A 19,265-nucleotide genomic window follows, 5' to 3' on the forward strand; every position below is an offset into this window, starting at 1 on the left:
GCGGTGGTCCTCGGTTGTGACTTGTTGGAACTGGGTGGGAGTGCGAGGTGTATCCCTGGTTCTTGTGCAGACCAGAATGGGTTTAAATTTTCCTTGCTAGGTAACCTAATTTAACCAACTTATTGGGTTAGGTCTGAATTTCTATGTTGCGTAAAAAATACTTTTGGCTGTTATTAGTGTAGCGCTGATTTTGACTTACTACTTGTTAATTTTCTGAGGCATTTATAGTCATGAGTGATGTTGTAAAAATTGGAATAGGCGCAGGGTTCACACACTTATGTCTCATTAGAAAGGGTGTGAAGATGTCTGTTGGAGGCCTATGTGAAGGTGAAATCTAATTTGTAATTATTTACTGATGTAAATGTCCGCCAAGGCCTTTACATCGGTGGCATCCTGACTGAGACCTGGCTGATGACTATGAGATGTAATCAGTTAGAGGGTCAAAAAACAACCTCCAGTAAAGACCCTCATAACTCGAAACAAAGGAGGTGGTGTGGCGACAGGCACAAGGTTGCAAGGTAGGTGAGTGTCTTCCCCTACGGGATAGGGATGTATCCTGAAAAAGGGCCCATTGATGTATTCCTAGTACACAGTTGGAAATGTCATTTGTGGCCTTCGCATTAGTGGCATCCTGACCAAGGCAAATGAGACTGGAAGATGTCTGTTGCTGACAGACATGAGGTACTGAAGATGACCTTTGTAATTTCAAGTGGGTGAAGTCACCCTTGCCAGCTGTTGCATGGCTTCACAGTATTTAGTTGGGTTAGGCAGGAGTCGGCTAACAATTTTAGGTTAGCCTACTTTAATTGGTGGGAATAATACTGTTCCCAAAGTTATCAACAGCTGTGTATTCTCTCAAACAACATTTGTCAGGGTTTGTTTAGTTTGGACTTGTAATTATTTTAAGATTTCTGTGTAGTTGGACCTGGAAATTTTTCAAAGTCCTGTCATTGAACGTGGGTTGAAGCATACATCTCTAAACAAGCTAAATATTTCTTGACTGGCCCACTGTAACGGAAGAAACCTCAGGAAAAGCTACAGAGGCCACCTTGGAGCCAACGACTTCAAAGCAGGATCATATAGAGGTAGTATCCATACAGGCCAGCGCTGGATTTGCATTGCTTGAAGTCCAGGTTGAGGGCCTCCTTCCTAGACCTGCTACAGATAGCAGGAGGAGAGCCAAGAGGCTAAAAGCCATTCAGTCCTTTACTGAGGAGGAGGAGATCCCTACAGAGATGGAGGATCTGGTTCGAAGGTTTGAACCGTTAGCGAAAGAGCTTTGAAAGAACATAGATAAAAATGTTAAAAGAAATATTAAAGATCTACAGGCTGAAATCAGTACTGCTGTGAAAGATTTGAGGAGGATGGCTAATGCTTTCTCAGTTACCACTGGTAAAAAACAAACATTGGAGGAGGCCACACAGATGGTGGTCACTACAGGTTGTCCCATCAGTGACGCGCTGGGTAACGGTGTGTCCTTGACTTAGAGTGTTGATTTTATCAAAAAGAGCTGGCCAAAGAAGGTATTCAGAAACACTCTTGTTGGGATTCCAGGCAGGAGTAAGGGTGTAATCAACACTAGTGATTACTGATATACACAAACTTAAGGAGAGTAAAGTGCTTAACACCTCAGATTGCACGGCTACTGAACAAACCTGGCTTTATGGCTGGAACAGTGTTGTTGGTGGCATCGGAGGCTAGATTGATTGGTGACGCGGTTGGTGATGATGCACTGATTACTAACATATGGAAATTTGATCCATTAAATTTTTCATTATTAAACCATATGGCCACCAAATACTGATTTTTTTTGTAACCAGGCTCCCTCCAGTGTTCTAAACCTTTTGTGGTTGAGTTCAATTCATAACAGACATCACAACTGCTAATGTGCTGGTCTTCTTCAATCTTTTCCATAATTTCATCAACTTTTTCAGTCATCAGTCGACCAGAGCAAGATGCATCATTAGCAATAATATTTTTAAGATTGAAAATGCTTGAACCAGCTTTGTGCCACTTGTAGTGATAATGTATCATGTCCATAAATATCACCCATTTTTTAAGCAGTCTAAGTTGCATTCTTCTTATGTATCCTAAAGCCATCTCCCATAGATGAAACGAAACTTTTTCTTCCATCCCATACTAGCTTAAAAACTTGTAATAGTTTAAGAACAATAAAAAATTAAATTAAAATAGGACAAATTTATACGCACCATTTTTTTCTTACTTTGACAACAAAATTTAAAAAGTTCTACAGGTATATTATAATTAATGTGAAAAAGATTAGAAGGTTATTTTTTCTTTCAATATACATACTGCTGTATACAATATAGCATAATGTACATATGCTATATATACAACAATATAAAGAGTGGCTGGGAAAAGTCACTGTACATCCTAAAATTAGAACTAAAAATTTGTAATCAGTTATAAATAAAAAATGTGATATAATAATGGATTATTTTATTTACTTACTTGATACAGTATTAATTTCAATGGTCCAGTGGGTCTGTGTGTTCACCTTCATGTTGCACGCACAATTCTATCAGTCGCCACGTCCTCTGTAACATGTGACAGAGCATTTCTGGTGTAGCAACATGCAGATATGTGTGCCTTGATAATTCCCCATAATGAACTGTCTGGTAAGGTGAGATCAGAACTTCATGGTGGCCATGATAATGGAGCTGGTAGTGCTGTAGTACTGCGGCCAATCCAACTTTCTAGAAATTTTTCATTCAGAAAATGCAAGGGCTGGTAGAGCAAAATGTGCAGGTGCTCCATCCTGCTACAACCATACTTGTTCCATGAGATCCTTCTCTTGAAGATGTGGTATTAACCCTGCCTCCAACACCTCTAAATAAGTTTATGCATTCACTGGCTCATCAAAAAAATAAGGACCAAACAAATGACGAGCTATCATTCCTGTTTTTATCATAACATGTTGTGGATTTCTTTCCAACTCAGTTGAGCATTCAAGGAGAGCCGACAGATCGCTGAAGACATGCCTTGTTCTGAACAACCTTTGACCTCTTCAATTGATGAAAACATTGAAAAAGTGTGCTCGATAATTGCCATTCCAGTTTAAGAGAGATACCTCGTGACCTTAACATGAATCACGTAGAATTTTGTCACTACATTTGATTTTGGTGGATATTTTGGGCATGAGACCTGTCGCTGCATGACTTGTTCAAAAGAGTTCAATTTTTTTCATAAACATTACTGTGAGCAAGTCTCTTTAGACATGCTACATCATACTAATTCTGATACCACATTCATGGAACACATCATAACTGGTGCTGGTGACAAAACATGGATCTACAAGATTGACATGCAAACAAGTCATCTGGCCCTGTGTGAATTCTGTTGGTTCCTCAAGCTGAAATTGCTGCTCCAGGGTACTTGTTTTGACTCAAATGAAGCCATAAAGCAAAATTCATGGAAGGAGCTGAAGGCCATAATGGTAAGTGCCTACAAAAAGTGTTCTGAAGACTGGAAAAAAGGTGGCATATGTGTGTTACATCAAATGGGGCCTACTTTGAAGGTGACATAAAAAATATTGACAGAAATTGTTCATTTTATTTAACAATTACTGTTACTTTTTTGACAGTGTAGTATTATTATACACATACATATATTTTTTCTAAATAAATATATACACACACAAACATTATTGTGGTGTGATTGGAAAGTTTTAAGACAGGTGCTACCAGCGCTCAATAGGAGGGGATAGGTTTATCCGTGAATGTTGAACGGAAAGCTGATTTTGTCTTCAAAACGTTCTGAAAGGATTACCGTGATACCTTTGTTCAGTAGAGAATGACATCCTCGTGAGTGAAGATGTGTTTTTGGTTCTCAGATTACTGATTCCACAAAATGGATGAAAAAACAGGAGTTTATGTCAAATTTTGTTTTAAAATTGGGAAATTAGCTTTGGAGACTTATAAACTCTTACAAAAACAGCTTTCAGGGATAAATGTATGAGCCAGTCAAATGTTTTTATCTGGTTCAACAGATTCAAAGATAGCCGCACGTCTGTTGAAGATGACTCCTGGTTCAACTGGCATCCCGCTTCAAAAAAACAACAGAAACATTTGAAAGTTTGTAATTTAGTGTGCTATGACCACAGACTTACAATTAGGCAGATGGCTGATGAACTGAATTTAAGTTTGTATGCAGTTTGGTCAATTTTAGCTGAAGATTTGAATATGCATATAGTTCCAGGAAATTCATTCCAAAATTATTGTATCCCAATATGATTAATAGGACCAAATTACCCAGATCTGTTAAATAAAGCAATTACAGGCAATGAATCATGATTTTATAGGTATGACCCAGAAACATGAGCACAATCATCGCAGTAGAAGTGTTCAAATTCACCATGACCAAAAAACAGTTGACAAAGTCAGTTGATTGTGAAGTTGGTGGTTTTCTTCGACACTACAGATAACAACTTTGCAGACAGTCAACCAGGAATGCTATAAAAAAGTGCAAAAGTGTGCAAAAATATGCAGAAGAAAATACCTCCAATCTGGTAAGACAAAAATTGGGTCCTCTACCACAATGTACCAGCTCATCATGCATCCTTGACAGTGGAATTATTGGCCAACTTCCTTTGCTTCTGTCCAACTACCCACTATTATTATAGGGAGTCTGTAACCCCGTCCTTATTCCCCTGATTTATTCACTACCAACTTCTATCTGTTTCCTAAACTGAAATTTTTGCTGAAAGGAAATCAATTTGACTCAACTGAAGACATCTTGGCAAATATAATGAATGTTCTTAACAACCTGAACAAAGAAAATCTCCAGGAATGCTTCCAAAAGTGGATACACCATTGGAGTTAGTGCGTTCAGTCAGAAGGGGACTACTTTGAAAGAGAACCATCCAATAGCCTACTGCTATTTTGAAATTGCAAGCCCAGTCTTCAAACTTTCCAATTGCATCTCATATATACAGTACATATTATGAATTATAATAATGTATTTATTGAATATACATTCAATAAACATGCTGCATCTGAAAACATTTAATAATTTATACTATTATTAGAATATATGAATACTTACCAGTTGTGAATAATATGCAGCAGCACTTTTATTTCCTTGCTTATATGCTTCTTTTGCTTTATTAAAGCAGTCATTTCGTGCTATATGATGTCTAACTGCTTCTTCTCTAAAGTATTCCCAATCGTTCAAAGCTTCCTTTCTTCTTTGTTCATCATTTTTCTGTACTCTAGGTGAATTTTCAAGAAATTCATTTTCATTTTGATAATCCACTGCCTTTAAGATAACAAAGAAATATTTTTATAGTAGGATATAGTAGAATTAATTTTGTAATTAACAGAAAATAAATAAAAGTCGGATGAGAAAAGATAATGGTTGTAAAGAATGTTGCTGTTAAACTGTCATTACTAAATATATAAATTTAACTTACCTAGTTTACACATGACATAATTTGCAACCCTCCCGATGAATTTTTTAAAGCCATAAGTAAACATAAATATTTCAAATGAATAATGACCCATTAAAAACTCTGTATATCACGTAAAATATCAATAAGAAATAAAAAATGATATTCACAGAAAATTTATTTTATCTTAAAATGTAGTAAATTCAAAAACAGAAGAAAAGCGATTAAATGTATTTTTTTATTAATTCAAAAAAGAAATGTTATAAAACAGTATGGCAATTATTTCTCCTTTATTACAAACATAATTTTTCCTTTGTAGGGGGGAAAAGAGTAGAATGTGATAAAATAATTTTTTTTGAGTAAAGTTCAATTAATATTTGGTATCACTGTAAATCAAAAGATTGTATACATGAATACATTTTGGTATCAACAAAAATTTTATAATTCTCTTGACAGAACACCTAAGCTAGTATATATTAAAACCAAATGGTAACATATTAAATTTATACATTTTAAAAATTATACCAAAATGCAATATTCTGAACATTTTCGTCTAAACATATATGCTAAAAACTATCCTTCAAATTCAATACATTAAAATATTATTTTATAATACATTTATTCAAATCACATGGATCTAGACAAATTCAAAGAAACCATTATTTTTTAATAATTACAAGGTTATGAACTTATTTCATAAAGCCATCAAATTCAGAAATAATTTTTTGATTGCTATGTCTAAACAACTCTATTTGTAATCACTCCTGTAACTTTAATGGCACTTTGGAACATGGTTTAGAGATGTTAGAACTGAACCTTCTTTAAGTTTTATTGACACTTGACCAGGAAAACAACCAGTTCCTTCAAATACATCATTAAAAGTATTAACAGTACTCTTTAATCACATTGAACTTGCTTCTGAATATTAAACAAACTTTTCACAAGTTTCAACACTAAGATAGGACTGAAATTTCCTCACAGTTACTCATTTGATACACTAACATTTCTTACCAAAAGATTTAAATAAACTCGACCAATTTCATTAATATTTGAACAACTATACGCTTTTAACAATCACCTCTGTTTATGAATTTTAATGAATTTTGATAAATATCACCTAATTCTATTTATTGAAAGTAGGATGAGAAATAACATTAACATCAGCTCCTGTATATAACCTAAAATTTACACAAGAATTCTCAATCTTAATCTGTGTAATTCATCCCTTACAATTATCTTTTGGCATTATAAAAGTATTCATAATTTTCATTTTTATCATAAATTTTATGATCCAATTTACGAGTACTAGCCTGAAATTTTGTTCTACACACTTCACTGAAATGGTTTATTTTTTATATTTATTCCTCAATTTACCTTGAGCAGGACATTAATTAGTAATATGTTTCATACCTTTCTTTGAACAGAACATATTCATGTTGACTTACTTAGGAAAAGAACAGAACTTATTATTTGTCATACAGGTGTTCTTCCTTTCCTCACTCTTATTCTAGAAAACGGGATTTTTTTTCACTATAACCAGCAAAATTTCTTCTTTGATTCATCTGGTTGACATGCTGATTGTCTGTTTCATGAAAATTACTACCTCTATCCATCTGCTATATTTGGACATGTTGAATCTCTGTCAGCCAGAATTGCTAAATTACATTCGTTAACTCATAGTACCCACAAGATAATCCTAACATGTATTTCTCTATCGTTTGAAAATAACAGAATTTTGTCTTTTAAAACTTCTTCATTTTTGAATTTACAACCTTGTAACAAAATTTTATTAGTAATATAAAAGAGATGGTTAAGGCCAGGAGATTCAGAAAACTGACTATTTAATATGATTATTAAGACTATTAATATAGATTTAATATAATTATTACATATGTATATATTATAGACTTGTGTTTTCAACCATTGGTCTGTGAAAAATTTTAATATCCTTTCTACAGTTATTTAAACCTAAATTAAACTAATTTCCACAAATATAAACCTAAATACAAAAACAATGTGTATACAACAAAAGAGAACATAATAAAGACATCCAGGTAAAGGTGGATGAAGTCAGAATAACCAAGCTGAGGTACATAAAATACTTTGGCGTCTAGTAGGACTTTTTAATGTGCATATACAGAAAGTCACAGAAAGCTGGAGAGGTCATTGCGAAACTAAATGGGCTTATGCATAAACATAAGGGGCCTCCAAAAGATGACTGTGATTCTGACTGTTGTCTCTTCTATAATCATGTACATGGTACCAGCATGGTGGGGAAGCTCTTGAGGGGAGGAGGAACATGGATAGGCTCCCCCCGGTGCAACTCCAGGGTAAAGATGTTAAGGAGGGTCCATAATAGCATGGTGAAATATGAGGCCTGGACAACTTTGATTCTTCCTCCAAGTGGCAGGAAGAATGGAATATATTCACAAAAGGAGCATGGACCAGACGGATGATTCTGAGATTGGATAATTGTGTGTGCAGGGTTTCGGGGAGGTGATTTGTTTTTTCTTTTCCTTTATTTATTTATGAGGTGAATAATTATTAAAGGTATCTTTATTTATTTATTGATTATTACCTCCTGCAATTCCTGACAGGCCACAGAAAGGTTGAAGCTTACTTGTTTCATATTAAGAGGAGAGACTCCCCTAGTTGCTGATGCTGTGGCTCAGTAGATATGATCACTGATCCCGTTTGAATTGTGATCGATTCACCGATCCACAGGTGTAAAAGGTTGGGAAACACTGATATAGACTATTCAATAATCAGCCTAAGATTTCAAAATCAAAAAATTAACTGTAAACCTTACTCGAAGCTAATATGGGTACAGATAACAATCACACTTTAGTTGTATTGAAATGTAAGTTGAAGTTTAACAGACTAAAAATAGAAAGAAAATCTTGCACAGGGAAGTTATGAAAACAAATTTAAAAAAAGAAATAGTACAGTTAAAATTTAAAGAAACCACATGGAAATTATTAAAAATTACTGTGTATGAGATATTGCTTTTAGTAAGACAGAAGTAGAAAAACAAAAATGATGAGAGATGAATTGGAACTGATTTATGAATGTAGAAAGTATAAACAAGCAAAATTTGAAAAATTAAATAAGTAGATTTATTTTTAATCAAAGCTGTTAAAGTGTTGCAATAGCTAGAAAAAGCTACAGACAAACAATCTTATAGTAAGACTAGACATAAAAAGTTTAACTTTTAATGATATTGATACATACATCATGACCTCTCTGCGATTCTTGTTTAGCCTTTTCAAGTAATTGATGTTCCCAAACGTCTAAATCAGTTTCACTTTCTCTATTCATAAGGAGTGTTGCAACTGTATTATGCAAAGAATTATTATTAGTATTATATAAATCTAACAATGCACGCTGATCAACATCTGGAAACTTCTCCAGCAATATTCCTTTGCCAAGTCTTGCAGCAAATGTTTCTTTACTTTCCTTTTTCTCTCTTTGATTTTCCTAAATAAAAAAAGACAACGTAAGTAAAAATATATACAAAATGTTTATAAAAACTCACGCAGGGGGGAAGTCAAGACATGAAAGAATAGAAAAATATCATTAAGTTTAACTTGATGTTCTTATAATCTGTTTTTAGGGCTTGCAAGTAATTTGTTAGTCTGCGCTTAATAAATAAAACTTTAGTGCTTTGACCTTAAAATACCTTTATCATTCCAAAACAAAACCAAAACTAAAAAAAATTCTAGAAATTTAAATTTTATGTGACATCAATGTTGATAAAGTCACATTACATTTTGATTTATATATATAAATTTAATACCATATAACAAAATGAATTAATACAAGTATACTACTTAACATTAAAAAATCTACATATATAAAACTGTGAATGTTTAAGTGAATGCTTAGGCAGTACAAATTCATAATAGTATTCATGAACCAGGTTTTATCTTATGAATATTTTTTTTTATATTGTTGTCTTATAATGTATTTTTTTTTTATTTCTTCATTATGGAACTATTTTCTTTCTCACTTTTTAGATTATGAATTTATTGTATTTTATTTCATTTCAATGTAAATTTAAGTAACTTTACATTCTGGTTCCATGTATTTTTTTTTTTTTTTTTTTTATGTCTGATTTATTTAACTTAATTCTTCAGTTTGAATTTTTTTTTTATTTTTATGTATAATGTTACAAAAATCATGTATTTTTGTTTAGTTAAATATTGTATCTTTTATTAATCATCCAGTTATAATGGTAGGAACTCGTGGCTGGCGCTCAAGGCTTCTTTTGCTAGCTATATCAAGGATAAATATGTTGAACGAAATTGTATATGTAATTTTCAATTGACAATAAATAAAATAAATAATTTCTGTTAATGAGGCAAATGATTGAACTCGCATGAAAGATGACAGTTAGATTTTGAAAAAAGGTTTTTAGTAAAAACTGTCTAACTACTTCAAACTTTTTATCCCTAAACTGTAAATATTACACTTATTATAAAATAGTATAAGGGGTGGGTGAAATTTAAAGCACAGTCTCTTATAACTCGCAAATGAAAAGATAGTTAAATTAAACAAGTATGACATAAAAATAAATTCTATTTGCTACTAAAACTTGAATTCATTTTTTCACACAATCACCATTTACAGCTACATATTTCTTCTGTTGTTAAACTAGTTTTCTCGTTCTGTCAATGAAGAATACCTGCAGTCTTTCCTTGATCCACGTTCTCATTGCCTCCTGTAATTCATCATGTGTGGAGAAATAAATATCATTAATATCAGTTTTTAATTGTAAAAATAAATAAAAATCACAGTATACCAAATCTGCTGAGTAAAGAAGACGTGGAGTAGGTTCAAATTTCAATTTTACAAGAGCCCTAATGGTCACATGTGAATGTGTATGAGCAAGCATTATCGTGCTGGAAAATTATAGGCTCTGTGCATTGTTAAGCATGACACATGTCTCCAAAGACAATTCAAATCTCTATGTATTACATAAAATTTACAATCAACCCCCCTTCCAGATAACCAATCACATTCACGTGTTTGTTTAGATGTGTTAACATAGCTATTAAGAAATTTCAATCTCTGGTGTAATTATCAAAATAATATTCTTTTGATCTACTCAAAGAAACATATGGACAATGTTTTCAGTGTTTAAAAACTGGTTAAAAATAAATAAAATTACACATATACCCACATTTTAGAGAAATTCTGTATAGATAGGCGCTTAAACATACAAACAAGTCATTAAATGATCAAATATTAAATTATAATAAGACAATAAATCTTACCGTATCAACTTTACATAAAGCGAGTGCAGTTTCCATATCAATTATCTCTTGTAATTTGGGAGAATTAGTGCGTCGATGGAAATGACCTTCCTTACTACCATGCTCTTCCTGTTGCAGACGTCTGGCAAATTCTTCATCTGCAAGTACAGATAATTTAAGATTACTGAGAATAATTTAAAATATATAATTTTAAATATATTATTTTCAATAAAGGCAATAACCACAGACTTCAAAACGATTACATTCAGAGGAGTCATAAAAAAAAATTGTCCTCAATTTCAATGTACAATGTCTTAGCAGCTTAGGTAACATAAATTGTATTATTTGATTATTAAAATGAACCAGGTAGAAACAATGAATTTTTATTTTGGCCATTACAATGATGTTGAATGTAATTAACTTGAAATTTATTGAATATATGAGGGTAAATCAAATATAAACAGGATTTTTTTTTTTTTTTAAATGTATTTATTGAAAAATAAAAGGCAAATATAATTTATGTTTCTACATAGTTTCTTGCTTTAGAAATACATTTTTCCTAGCAAGAAGGAAGGTTTTTTATCACAGCATCGTAGAATGAAGCTGGTTGTGTCAGGAGCCAATTGAGCACGAATCCCTCCACACCCTTGTCATCTTCATATCGTTGCCCTCCTAAAGCTTCTTTAAGCAGCCCAAACAAATGAAAATCGCAGGGCGATAAGTCTGGGCTGTAGGGAGGATGATCAAGTTGGGTCCAGGGAATTTCTTCTAGTTTTGAGACCGTTACAGCTGCAGTATAGGGCCTGGCATAGCTGTGGAGGGAATGGCCTCTCGAATCGGCTGGTCTCATCTTTCATGGTGATATGCAGCCCTCACCTCGTTCAACAGCTTGCAGTAGTAAGCAGCACTGATTTTGCGTCGCTCATGCAAAAACTCAATGAGTAAAATGCCTTGCCAGTCAAAAAAAACAGTTGAAAGAACCTTGTGAAGCTGACAGTCACGTCTTGGCTTTCACTGGGACTGCCTCCCCTTTCCACCGCCACTCCATACTGGCTTGTTTCGCCTGGTGAGTGTAGTGATGGACCCATGTTTCATCACAGGTGACAATCTGACTCATAACTGCATCACCTTTTGCAAACCTTGCTCACAATAGGTCCAGACAGATAGCCTCTGACAGACCTCCAAATGTTTCAACTTCTGATCTGCAGTCAAAAGGTGAGAAACCCATCTGGTACACAGTTTACAGAACTGTAGGTCATTTTTGATGATCACTTGACAGCTCCCATAACTTATTCCGACCTGTTCTGCAATTCTGGATACTCTCACCTGTTGATATCTCCCAGAATGTCTCGAACCACGCAAATTTTTTCATGTGTAATGCTGGTCCAAGGACAGCGATTGTGTTCCTGATTTCCCACTCGTTCTCATCCTTCCTTGAACTCTTTATTCCAGACAAAAACAGAAGTCCTTGACAATGTTTGGTTCCCGAACCGTGCAGTCAATCTCTGGGAAAATTTCCATCACTTGAACTCCTTCATGAGCAAGAAATTTTATAATTATATGTTGTGTAGTGGAAGGGAGCACGCACCTGTTGCTCCGACATCGTGAGCGTTACTGAAAATTGGTTGGGTGTGTGGAATGGCCAACTCTCCCCAATCCTAATGACCCCACCCAAGCATACTAAAACGCAAGCCCAAGTCCTACCAGCTGTAGATACTCAGGAACAAAAATCTCATTTATATTTGATTTACCCTTGTTGAATAAGATACTACAGCTTATTGTTACTTTTGTGCTAATCTTTTAACCTCTTAACAGATGGCGTGATTCATGTAGTGTTAAACGCTTTCTGAGCTCATTATAATAGTGAAAATAATGAAAAAATATTTATAAACATGGATCTAGAAACACTCCATTAGTGAGTTATGGCAAATGAAAGATGCCACCTTGATTTTGGGGCAAAAAGTGAAATAAAATCATACTGAACTTCTAGGAACCCAAATTGAAGGAGTAAAGTTGATGGTTTCTTTTTTTTTTGACCTGACAAATAAAACAGGTTCAGGACAATATCTCCAGTAGTTTTCATAATATCTGATGTAGAATAGAAAAGTTAATTGTCTAAAAATGTATTTTTTTAGGTTTGTAATACAAAAATTTTGTTAAACGACTAATAAATGCGTAAAATTTATTATCAAAACTTATAGAGAATTTAATTCTGAGAACATTGATGTAAAATAGTTCAATAATAAACAGTTACCAGTTCAACAAATTTGATTTTATTATTATTATTATTATTAACACTTACAGGAAAACGAAGGAATTATACAAACATGTTTGCTTTCCTGTAGAGTGCAATGATATAAAAAATTAAAGATAAAAATAGAATTAAAAAACAAATAGAACAAAAAAAATAGCATTAATGTTATTCAGATAATAAAGTTTATGCATATTTCTCGAGTTCACTGCCAAATTGAAAATTTGAGAAATTATAATTTTATAAGATGGTAATACAGAAACAGCTGGCCAACAATGCACTTTATTGTCATGTCATCAGTGCATTACATGTTCTGTGTTTATTGCTGTGAATCATTGCCAGTACAGTGCAGTTTAATTAAGTATATGTGTGTGTTTTAGTCTCATACTGCAGCAATGTCTTTGTTAATTACGAATGAGGAATACACTGACATGGTATTTATCTTGGGGGGTATGTGAAGGAAATGCAACTGTTGCTGCTAGTACTTCACAATTTCAAAGACGCTTTCCTAACCGCAAAATTCCCAATCCAAAAACAACTAGTGGAACATTCCATAGCTATGAGAAAACAGGTACACTTTCCAGTATTCATTAGTATTCAGTGCAACCATTCTGACCACCATGATGCCGATATTGAAGAAACCATTATCGAGGTTACTTAACACAGTCCAGATGTTAGTACACAAAACCTTTCCTAATGGTCCGGAGTTTCTCAGTCTATGGTGTAATGCTGTAGAGGACACTTTGTTACAACAAGCTGTATCCTTATTATAATCAAGGCGAACAAAATCTTTAACCAAGAAATCCTCATCGCTCACAATATTGCAACTGTTGAATATGAATCACAAACAGCACAGATTCATTTTATTTACTGAAGAGGCTCAGTTTACTCAGGACGGTATCAATAACCTTTGCAACAAACACACTTGGGCAGAAGTCTATCCACCAATGACAGTAGAATGTAATTTCTAACGATTTATCATCAATGTGTGGTGTCGTGTAGTTTATGATCACCAAACTGGACCATTCTTTCTCCCAGGACATCTAAATTCAGACATTTGGAATTAAAGGAATAATTGCTGTTGCTATTATAAGATGTTTCACTATCATCAAGACACCACATGTAACTTCAGCACAATGGTGCACCTCCCTATTTCTCACGAGCTGTATATTTAAATGAGCAATATCCAGAGCAATAGATTGGCCTTGGTGGCCACACTCCTGGCCATCAAGATCACCTCATCTAACTCAGTTAGATCTTTGTGTGTGGTGTGGATGAAAAGTGTTATATATAAAAGATAAGTTCATATCCAAGAAAAGTTGGTTGCTTGTATTACAGATGCCGCTGCACAAATTAGGTTAAGTCTTGCAAAATTGCAGACAGTAACAACAGCATGGCAGTAACTCTGGAAGTGTCCAACCAAATGTATTAAAGTAAGCCATATTATTTTAAAATTTACATTAAACTTTATTAAATGTATCAATTACTTTTTATATTTTTAATACTGTATCAACAGTACGTTAAAAGTTCTTATACGGAAATAAAAGCAAATTTCTTGAACTTGCATTTGTTTTTTATTGAGCTATTTTACATTAATTTTTTCAAAATTAAATTTCTACAAGTTTTGATAATAAATTTTATTCATTTATTAGTACAGGTATTTTTTTTTTTGTCTTCAGTCATTTGACTGGTTTGATGCAGCTCTCCAAGATTCCCTATCTAGTGCTAGTCGTTTCATTTCAGTATACCCTCTACATCCTACATCCCTAACAATTTGTTTTACATATTCCAAACGTGGCCTGCCTACACAATTTTTCCCTTCTACCTGTCCTTCCAAAATTAAAGCGACTATTCCAGGATGCCTTAGTATGTGGCCTATAAGTCTGTCTCTTCTTTTAACTATATTTTTCCAAATGCTTCTTTCTTCATCTATTTGCCGCAATACCTCCTCATTTGTCACTTTATCCACCCATCTGTTTTTTAACATTCTCCTATAGCACCACATTTCAAAAGCTTCTAACCTTTTCTTCTCAGATACTCCGATTGTCCAAGTTTCACTTCCATATAAAGCGACACTCCAAACATACACTTTCAAAAATCTTTTCCTGACATTTAAATTAATTTTTGATGTAAACAACTTATATTTCTTACTGAAAGCTCGTTTAGCTTGTGCTATTCGGCATTTTATATCGCTCCTGCTTCGTCCATCTTTAGTAATTCTACTTCCCAAATAACAAAATTCTTCTACCTCCATAATCTTTTCTCCTCCTATTTTCACATTCAGTGGTCCATCTTTGTTATTTCTACTACATTTCATTACTTTTGTTTTGTTCTTGTTTATTTTCATGCGATAGTTCTTGCGTAGGACTTCATCTATGCCGTTCATTGTTTCTTCTAAATCCTTTTTATTCTCGGCTAGAATTACTATATCATCAGCAAATCGTAGCATCTTTATCTTTTCACCTTGTACTGTTACTCCGAATCTAAATTGTTCTTTAACATCATTAACTGCTAGTTCCATGTAAAGATTAAAAAGTAACGGAGATAGAGAACATCCTTGTCGGACTCCCTTTCTTATTATGGCTTCTTTCTTATGTTCTTCAATTGCTACTGTTGCTGTTTGGTTCCTGTACATGTTAGCAATTGTTCTTCTATCTCTGTATTTGAACCCTAATTTTTTTAAAATGCTGAACATTTTATTCCAGTCTACGTTATCGAATGCCTTTTCTAGGTCTATAAACGCCAAGTATGTTGGTTTGTTTTTCTTTAATCTTCCTTCTACTATTAATCTGAGGCCTAAAATTGCTTCCCTTGTCCCTATACTTTTCCTGAAACCAAATTGGTCTTCTCCTAACACTTCCTCCACTCTCCTCTCAATTCTTCTGTATAGAATTCTAGTTAAGATTTTTGATGCATGACTAGTTAAACTAATTGTTCTGTATTCTTCACATTTATCTGCCCCTGATTTCTTTGGTATCATTACTATAACACTTTTTTTGAAGTCTGACGGAAATTCCCCTTTTTCATAAATATTACACACCAGTTTGTATAATCTATCAATCGCCTCCTCCCCTGCACTGCGCAGTAATTCTACAGGTATTCCGTCTATTCCAGGAGCCTTTCTGCCATTTAAATCTTTTAATGCTCTCTTAAATTCAGATCTCAGTATTGTTTCTCCCATTTCATCCTCCTCAACTTCCTCTTCTTCCTCTATAAAACCATTTTCTAATTCATTTCCTCCGTATAACTCTTCAATATATTCCACCCATCTATCGACTTTACCTTTCGTATTATATATAGGTGTACCATCTTTGTTTAACACATTATTAGATTTTAATTTATGTACCCCAAAATTTTCCTTAACTTTCCTGTATGCTCCGTCTATTTTACCAATGTTCATTTCTCTTTCCACTTCTGAACACTTTTCTTTAATCCACTCTTCTTTCGCCAGTTTGCACTTCCTGTTTATAGCATTTCTTAATTGCCGATAGTTCCTTTTACTTTCTTCATCACTAGCATTCTTATATTTTCTACGTTCATCCATCAGCTGCAATATATCGTCTGAAACCCAAGGTTTTCTACCAGTTCTCTTTATTCCGCCTAAGTTCGCTTCTGCTGATTTAAGAATTTCCTTTTTAACATTCTCCCATTCTTCTTCTACATTTTCTATCTTTTCTTTTTTACTCAGACCTCTAGCGATGTCCTCCTCAAAAATCTTCTTTACCTCCTCTTCCTCAAGCTTCTCTAAATTCCACCGATTCATCTGACACCTTTTCTTCAGGTTTTTAAACCCCAATCTACATTTCATTATCACCAAATTATGGTCGCTATCAATGTCTGCTCCAGGGTAAGTTTTGCAGTCCACGAGTTGATTTCTAAATCTTTGCTTAACCATGATATAATCTATCTGATACCTTGCAGTATCGCCTGGCTTTTTCCAAGTGTATACTCTTCTATTATGATTTTTAAATTGGGTGTTGGCAATTACTAAATTATACTTCGTGCAAAACTCTATAAGTCGGTCCCCTCTTTCATTCCTTTTGCCCAGCCCGTATTCACCCACTATATTTCCTTCCTTGCCTTTTCCAATGCTTGCATTCCAATCTCCAACTATTATTAAATTTTCATCTCCTTTTACGTGTTTAATTGCTTCATCAATCTCTTCGTATACACATTCTACCTCATCATCATCATGGGCGCTTGTAGGCATATAGACGTTAACAATCGTTGTCGGTTTAGGTTTTGAATTTATCCTTATTACAATGACTCTATCGCTATGCGTCTTGAAATACTCCACTCTCCTCCCTATTTTCTTGTTCATCACGAAACCTACTCCTGCCTGCCCATTATTTGACGCTGAGTTAATTACTCTAAAGTCACCCGACCAAAAGTCGCCTTCCTCTTCCCACCGAACCTCACTAATTCCTACTATATCCACAGTTGGGATACAGGTATTATTACTGCATTTATTTATACATAACAAACTTAAAAAGATGTGTTTTTAGACAACAAATTTTTCTGTTTTATGCTGGATATTATGAAAACTGCTACTGGAGATATGGTTCTGAAACCTGTTTTATTTAATTTTTCAAGTCAAAAACTATATGAAACCATCAAGTTTACACCTTAGAATTTCACCTTAATTGGATCCCTAGAATTTCAGTATGGTTTTATTTCCAGGAATCAGGGTGAAATCTTTCATTAACTGTAACTCACTAATGGCGTGTTAATGGATCCATGTTTATGTAAACCTTTATCATTATTTTTGGTAATAAAATGATCTCAGAAAGCGCAGGTAACACTACATGGATGGTCCTGTATTTACTGCAGCCTATATCCTCAAATTATCTGTTTCATACATTTCCATCTTTATCCTCTGCAAATTTTACCTTCTATATGACTTTCTATTAACCTCAGACATCTCTTTATGAGATTCTGTCACAAATTTCTATTCTCTCCTATCTTTCTTAAGACCTCTTCATTTGAAATGTCCAACATTATCTGTAACATCACAATTAAAAGGACTATTTTACTTTCTTTTCTGTTTCTTTTATTGTCAATGATTCACTACTAAACAGCACTAAGCAAATATTTCAATGAAATTTACATTTGAAACTAGCAGCAAACTTCTTTTTTACATGAAGTTATCCTGACTTATGCCAATCTACTTGTGATGTCTACATTATTTTATTCAAACTGTAATTTTACTAGCTAAAAAACAAAATTCTCTTAGAATTTAGGAGTTACTATCACCTATCTTAATATTTAATTCCTCATTATCCTCCTTTCTATCTCACTTCGTAACTGTTTTTTTAATTTTTCTTATTTTCAGACTTAAGTTTTCTACTTGCAATAAATCCATGTCATTCAGTACTTTATCAAACATAATTTGGTTTCTGCAAAAATAACAATGTTATCAGTTTTTTCTTTCATTCTACAATTATTTTTATGGCTGTGAATACTTATTAGCAGTAATAAAAAAAAAAATAATAAAGATTTCCCTAAAAAAAAGAATAATAATAATAATAACTGAAATGAGGTAACTTTAAAGTGGCTCAAAACTGATTAATTTTATGGTGATTATAATTAAATCTAACAGGATAAAAACAATTAAAGACAGAATTAAATAGTTAAAACATAATTTCTTAAGAAAAAATACTTTCTAGACACAAAAATTCAAAAAATCATATCGCATATTTTGATGAAACAATTATAAAAAAACGACAAAAAACTAAAATACTACAACTAATCACAAAATTCACCTAAGTAATTGGTGAATAACACAGGGTGTCCAGGCTAAACGTATGCAAAAATAGCAGTTTATATTAAGAGAACCAGTTAATATAATTTATTTTTAATAAAAACAGCACCTCACCATGTATGTTAGTCAAGTTCAATGTGAGCATCTTTTATAGCTCGACAGGTATCTAGACAATAATATTAACTCCTGCTAGGTGTTTAGGAGCATCTGTGGTGTTATTACACCAACAGCTTCAACAATTCTGTTTTAAATCAACTAAATATCAAGTTTTTCTTTGATAAACACAACTTTAAATAAATTTCCAAGCAAAAAAGTACACAATGATATCTGGAGACCTAGGTGGCCATGCAGTTGGATCTCTTCATCCGATCTAATATCTGGGAAGAGTATTGTTCAAGAACATGGTAACATCTCAATGAAACTGCTGTGGAGCATCATCTTGTTGAAAATTGAAGCCTGCAGATATCTGAGGAATGGCAAATTTCTCAAGTATGTCGAAGTATGTGTGTCCTGTTACATTGGGGTTCTGAAAAAAGAAAACAAAAGATCGATGACGCCATCTTTGTACAGTCCTAACCAGATACTGACTTT

General features: G+C 33.5%; 1 protein-coding gene across 2 annotated transcripts in view; it reads right to left on the bottom strand.

Moving 5' to 3' along the window:
* Positions 1-19,265, bottom strand: part of LOC142328260 (uncharacterized) — a 74,592-nt gene that overhangs the window by 14,887 nt on the left and 40,440 nt on the right. For both annotated transcript variants that reach the window (XM_075371927.1, XM_075371926.1), the window contains exons 5-7: positions 10,684-10,820; positions 8,639-8,884; positions 5,065-5,277 (exon numbers count right to left, since the gene is read on the bottom strand). In XM_075371927.1, the coding sequence (XP_075228042.1) occupies positions 5,065-5,277; positions 8,639-8,884; positions 10,684-10,820 (596 nt within the window). The remainder of the gene's footprint in view (positions 1-5,064; positions 5,278-8,638; positions 8,885-10,683; positions 10,821-19,265) is intronic.

The sequence above is a fragment of the Lycorma delicatula genome, chromosome 7 (assembly GCF_047948215.1).
Source record: "Lycorma delicatula isolate Av1 chromosome 7, ASM4794821v1, whole genome shotgun sequence".
Lineage (NCBI taxonomy): Eukaryota > Metazoa > Arthropoda > Insecta > Hemiptera > Fulgoridae > Lycorma > Lycorma delicatula.